Source organism: Carex rostrata, chromosome 31, assembly GCF_964058835.1.
Source record: "Carex rostrata chromosome 31, lpCarRost1.2, whole genome shotgun sequence".
In the NCBI taxonomy this organism is placed as follows: domain Eukaryota; kingdom Viridiplantae; phylum Streptophyta; class Magnoliopsida; order Poales; family Cyperaceae; genus Carex; species Carex rostrata.
This window is the reverse complement of record NC_135948.1, coordinates 1,538,554-1,544,555: the sequence shown is the minus strand read 5'-3', so window position 1 is coordinate 1,544,555 and position 6,002 is coordinate 1,538,554. Positions and strand designations below refer to the sequence as shown.

Here is a 6,002-nt window from a genome sequence, read left to right as displayed (position 1 = left end):
TGTTTGCAAGAGATATTGCTATATCAGTTTTTGCGTCATGGAGTGCACATACAAGAGTAAAAACAGTGATTTATATGACTTGTGTGCTGCATAAAGCAAGAACTGCTCTGTTAGTATCTTTACCTTTTGGTAGGTAAGACACTGGTATATTTTGAACAACTTTCTTCACTTCAATTAAGCAAAGAAATAAAAAGAAGTATAAACGAAGTGGTCCAGTACTCATCGGTTGGTTCTTTAGCTGAGAAAAAATCGCCTTTTTTGTGGCAGCTTCATGTCTTCGTAACAAACAATTATAGATGGATGTCACTTTTGCTGATTTCTCTATGAATGCGACATCATCTTTTTGTACATTTTTAGGTGTGTAACGAGCATTCAACCAAGTACTTTTGAATAAATGGACGTCAAGTCGTCAACTAAAAAGCGCTTTGAATATGACTGTCATCTGTTTTTTGTGGTTTAGACTTTAGAGTAGAATTAGGGTGCTCTTAAGCTCACCAAAGTTTTGGTGAGCTTAACTCTAAAACTCATCAAATCGATTTTAAATGACGAATCCGAACCGTTGAAACCCGCCCATCTTACGTGTGATGCATCTACATGTGAAATTTTTAAACATTCGAATTAATTTAGTATAAAGTCAAGTGGTCAAAATTAGAAGGTTAATAAATTAATTTTAGTGCATTCATTTTTTGAACGTTTTTTGACCGCTTGAATTTAAACTAAATTAATTCGAATGTTTAAAAATTTCACATGTAAATGCATCACACGTAAGGTAGGCGGGTTTCAACGGTTCGGATTCGTCATTTGAAATCAATTTGATGAGTTTTAGAGTTAAGCTCACCAAAACTTTGGTGAGCTTAAGAGCACCCTAGTTCTACTCTAGACTTTAGATGCCTCCTTTGGTTCTTTTGCATGAAAAATATTGAAAAGAGTTTCGTCATTTTATGAAATCTAGTATCAGTATCAGTATTCAGGATTTATTTAGTCATAAAGAGCTTACCAGAACTATCTTAATATTCAGGATTTATTTAGTGATAAAGAGCTTACCAGAACTATCTTAATATTCAGGATTTATTTAGTGATAAAGAGCTTAACGATCAGCATAAACAAATCGATAAGACGTGAAAGACAATGAGAATTGAATCTTATATTGCAGTAAGTAAATCAAAAGCACAGGATAATCTAACGGGTTTTTTTAACGGTTTCGATTCTTTATGAATCGTAGCACATTCCTCTCTTTGTAACACATCTCTCGTCAAGAACAACCGATTCTCTTTGTTTTCGATCAAGCAAGAGAAAGCGTTCCTCTTTCAAAATTCTCTCTTGAGCCTAATGTTAGATATGTTCAATTGTGTAGAGGGGAAAGAGAGATTCAAATCGATATATAATATGAATAAATTTGAATGAAGCAGTGCGTTCTGACAAATTCAAAAGATTTTGGATTAGTTTGACCCCATGGATCATGATCGAAACCCAATTGATTCTGTACTCGAATATTCAACAGTGTGGAATTTAACTTTTAGATAAAACTTATATATTGCATTTGCATATGTGATTCAGTGATTCTTTCTTTGGGAAAATTTCATATATACCACTATAAAAACTGTGAAATTATGTATTTCCTATCTAAATTTCTATAATTATATATTTACCATCTAAACATCTAATAACTCACATATTTACCCAATTAATCAAAAAACGAGATTAATTAAATTATCAATATATGAAATTCTCCCTATAAAATATAATTAATAAGTCATTTAGTCTCTTCTTCTTCTCTGCCCCATTCCTCTTTTTGCGTACTGATTTTCGTCCCGTCTTTTTTGACGTTACTTCACATTTTCACTTAAACTCTCTCCTCATCTCATCTCTCCCGCTTAAACTCGGAGAGAAGGGGTAGCAGACTCGGATATAAGGATTTCAACTCCAGCTTGATCGTCTAAAATCAAGGTAACCACTTCAACTTTTTCAGCTGAATTCGATGATGATATTGCAACCCGTTATCAAAGTAGTAACTAAGTTTAAGAATCTGTGTTTTGTTATTAGCTTGGAATATCTATTTTTAATCTTTTATATTGGGTATAAAGAAGAACGGTTCTAAGGAAAGAAAGAGAGGGTACTAAGTTAATCCTTGATTAATTATAATTTTAAAAAAATTAAACATAATTAATCTGAGTTTTGGGTATATTTGATATATACTAAAGTTATATTAGGTAAATATTTGAGTTATTAGATTTTTAGATGGTAAATATGTAATTACAAAAATTTGAATGACAAATATGTAATTTCATAGTTTTTGAGTGGTATATATGAAAAACTCCAAAAGGCACTGATATTTGAGGGATGTTTTATGGGTTCACCGTAGTAATACTTTTTTTATTTTTTATTTTTAGTAAAGGTTGGAATTCCAGCTACTTAACTATTTATTATTCACAAAGAAATTTTTTTTTTTGTATTTTTAATATGTAACTTTTCACCCGAAAGTATTAACTTTGCTATTGGATCCACAGTACTAAATTATTAGATGATCCAATATAAAAGGATCCAGTAGTAAATTATTAGATGATCCAATATATACATTTTGTTTTGCCTCCACGTCTCAGGCGTCTCTGTCGACATAAGTTTCGGTCATTAATTTAGTAAGATTTGTTCTTAAATTAATCATTGTGGGCCCATTCACATGTTTAACTTATAAATTTGAGTGTAGTTGTAACATATTTTTTTGTCTATCTAGTTGTTAGTAACAGCTGAAAATAAGTTTGGTACACGATAATAACGACAATTCTAAGTAACACGATAAAATTCTTATATGAAATGTACCAAATTAATTAAAAAATGAACACACTGAATTTTTATTATTAAATGGTTGTTGTGAGAGTGATGAGAAAGGCTACAATGATTGACAAAAATAACCAATGCTTTCTTAAAAAAATTTATATGCTTGCGTGGATTTCAACTAAAATGTGGAGCTAAAATAACATAGATCACATCTAACGGTTTTATTTTGACATTTAAGTTTAAAACTTTGAATTATTTAAGTTTTAAAAAATAGAGGCATGATGGAGACACAAAAAATGAAGGCATTTGAACCCTCAAAATATATAATACAATTTTATATGGAGATCATGTTAAGCGTTTTGAACAGTTTAGATTTTGAAAACAAAAATGAATCCATAACGTGAATCAGTTAATAATTTGCATAATATCATCACCATCATTATTAACAATAAGTCACAAATAAAATACATTAAAATAGAGCAACCCAATTGCTCAATGATTAGTAAAAAATTAAGGTCTGAGTTTAGTGAACACAATATGTACTGACCCCTAATGGTCACTTCAGAATTTTGACATACTTCAAGAAAACAGATAGGAGTTCAAGTTGAGAATATCTGTCAAGAATTGTTCTATTACAATTATGAAAGAGAAAATCCCCATTCCAAGTAGAACAGGCTTTGCACCTGATAATTGTGACATCCTCATTCCATCTATAAAATTTTGATGTTTGATTTGGTTCTCTTGATCAGCCAAATTAAAATGCATAGCCCATGCCATCATAGGCGGAAGTGCTCCATACAATATCATCATGCAATATCCTCCCTGAAATATTTTTTTTCAGTTATATCAGGTCATCTTTTGTTATAGTACTAAATTTGATAATTTTTACAATATCATCTAAACAAGAAATTAAAGTCTATATAGATAATTATAGTTTCTACAATGCGGATATTATTTGGTATTCCATATAAAATGTTTCAAGAATCCAATATTGTAGGATTTTTTTTTTTCAAATTATGTGATGGACAGTCAAATAACTTTCAGATTGTACAAAAATTTGATATATAGCCTACCTTAATGCCATGTTAAATAAAGATGGGGATAATGAATATATGTTAATTAGAACTAAAGAAAAGGCCTATTAATGTAAGTGACAATAAGTCTTATCAACTTCGGGAGTTAATTTACGCACCGCAAAATCTGTTGCCAAAGAAAATGCGTCTGGCACAGCTGCCGAGAGTACAATTGACGGGATAATCACGATCAGAGTTGCCGAAATATTGAGTTTGCTTTTATCTATAAAATTTCTCACTGTAGCTAGTTCAAACTTGCCTTCATTACCAGTTAAATCATCTTCATTATCCTACAAGGTAAGATCTAACGTCAATCATAAAAAAGTAGCATAAGCAGAATCTTCTAGTACCAAAATTAAATCAGGATATGTTAAAAAGTCCATGCTAGAATGGTGAAATCGGTAACTTACTGTTTTTCGAAACGGCTGCCTCAAAGGAGGAAGGAGATTGATTATTTGTTCAACAAAGAATTGAGATGCTCCAAGTAGGGTACCAATAAGCGATGTACCAACCGCTAGAAGTGAAAATGCCTCTATCATTAGCCCCATGCCACTCCATCTACTTGAATTTTAGCAATTATTATCTATCTTTATTCAGATATTAACATGTTTAGAAGATCTGAGTGAAATTAAATTACTAATTATCTGTAAAGAAATGCTCACTCGGTCTTTAGCAGCTCCAACGGATCAAAACCAACAATGTCAGAGGGGAGGCCAAGGGCAATATCGTCCCAAACAAGCAAAAAAAATAGAGGCACTAAACTCCCAAATATAATTGAGAATCTTATCCGCCCAAGATCTCCTCCTAGATATGCGCATATAACTGAAATGTGATAAATAAAAATTCAATGATTTTACAGTTAATACTTTTATTTCAAAGAAGAAGAATATATATATATATACTTTTTTTAGTTACCAGGGGCAATGTCATGAAATACTAGAGTGAAGATAATAACCGGTACCATTTGTGGAACTTTATCCCAATTCTCAACTTGTGGAACACTTAATCCACCTCCAAGTGATATTGATGTTGCTTCTATCAAAGCCAATAACCCAATCATGACAAATGTGAGCCATTGGTTAACCCGATCTGTCAGGTGGGTCCCACCGACCGAAATTAGCAGCGCTATGATCATTGTAAATGTAGCCCCCGAGACAGAATCTGGTAGCTGAACCAAGCGCGAGACAACCTCCCCTGATTTGGAAGTGTATGCGATCACAGAAGTGTAACTCAAAAACAGGTAAGTGGCAGTTGCTATATTTCCTCCCCATTGACCTAATGTCTCTTGTGCCATAGTCCTAATTGATATTATCTCTATATTGCCATTGTTTTGGTCACAGATTATATCTTTGTTTCTCTTCTTGCGTAGGTTGACATTTATTTCGGCTAATAACAGCGCTTCTATTACGAGAAAAATCCAACATATGATGATAGAAGTTGCGCTAGGGATGAAACCCTGAAATAATAGAAATTAATTTAACATCAGTCATTATTTGGTCCCCTTGTTTTTTTTATTAAAATTACAAAAATTAGCCTCACCGCAGGAGAAGTCTTTTCAGGTATGGCAAGGATACCTGATCCGATGCTGGTACCAATAATTAGTGAGACTGCTCCAGCTATACTTCCCCTTTTTTCAGGATCTTTTGTCACACTAAATCCTGCTTTTATGGATTCTTCTATTCTTTCTCTGGCTCGTACGCTCATTATTGATCTCTTTTTGTTGATCATGCCCACTGGATTTTGCCATAGTTGTGATCTAAAAGGAGAGCATTTACAACCACTGCCAGAGGAAACAAAATATGAAATTAAACAAGAAATTATGACGGAAAATTCAAACATTGCAGAAGAATATGAGCGTGCCTCTCTCCACAAAGATCATGTGAAACGGAAGCATTATAAGCAAAATAACAGTAGAGATGAAGATACAGGTATGTTGAGCTGATCATACCGATATTTTGGGAAGAAACAAGGTGCCGAGAGTAGTGATTGATGCAACCCTGTAAAAATTCTTGTTGTAGGCAAAGTGGGATTTCTCATGAAACATGATGGGTACATTGATTTCAATTAATTAATTGAATTCAGTGACCCTCCTCTCAGAAAGAGAGAACGAAGAATCAGCAACAGATTCACTTAGAATCTAGAGGAATCTTTCTT

General features: G+C 32.7%; 1 protein-coding gene across 3 annotated transcripts; it reads right to left on the bottom strand.

Moving 5' to 3' along the window:
• Positions 1-3,165: 3,165 nt before the first annotated feature.
• On the bottom strand, positions 3,166-6,002 carry LOC144547522 (uncharacterized). Of its 3 annotated transcripts, none has more exons than XM_078296192.1 (7): positions 5,797-6,002; positions 5,388-5,604; positions 4,764-5,304; positions 4,511-4,670; positions 4,259-4,409; positions 3,968-4,138; positions 3,166-3,597 (listed from the first exon to the last, which is right to left on the bottom strand). In XM_078296192.1, the coding sequence occupies exons 1-7, from the start codon at positions 5,901-5,903 to the stop codon at positions 3,355-3,357; spliced, it is 1,590 nt and encodes a 529-aa protein (XP_078152318.1). In that variant the 5' UTR covers positions 5,904-6,002; the 3' UTR covers positions 3,166-3,354. The 3 variants fall into 3 exon arrangements, with proteins under 3 accessions (XP_078152318.1, XP_078152316.1, XP_078152317.1); XM_078296190.1 differs by having other exon boundaries at positions 5,388-5,628; positions 5,797-6,001; XM_078296191.1 differs by having other exon boundaries at positions 4,259-4,406; positions 5,388-5,628; positions 5,797-5,998.

Excerpts from the sequence above, each read along its gene's own strand:
- LOC144547522 (XM_078296190.1), bottom strand. The coding sequence starts at position 5,903 with ATGTACCCATCATGTTTCATGAGAAATCCCACTTTGCCTACAACAAGA. Across the intron at positions 4,671-4,763 it reads ATTTCATGACATTGCCCCTG|TTATATGCGCATATCTAGGA; the intron begins GTAACTAAAAAA and ends ATCACATTTCAG. Across the intron at positions 3,598-3,967 it reads CTTTGGCAACAGATTTTGCG|GGAGGATATTGCATGATGAT; the intron begins GTGCGTAAATTA and ends AAAATATTTCAG.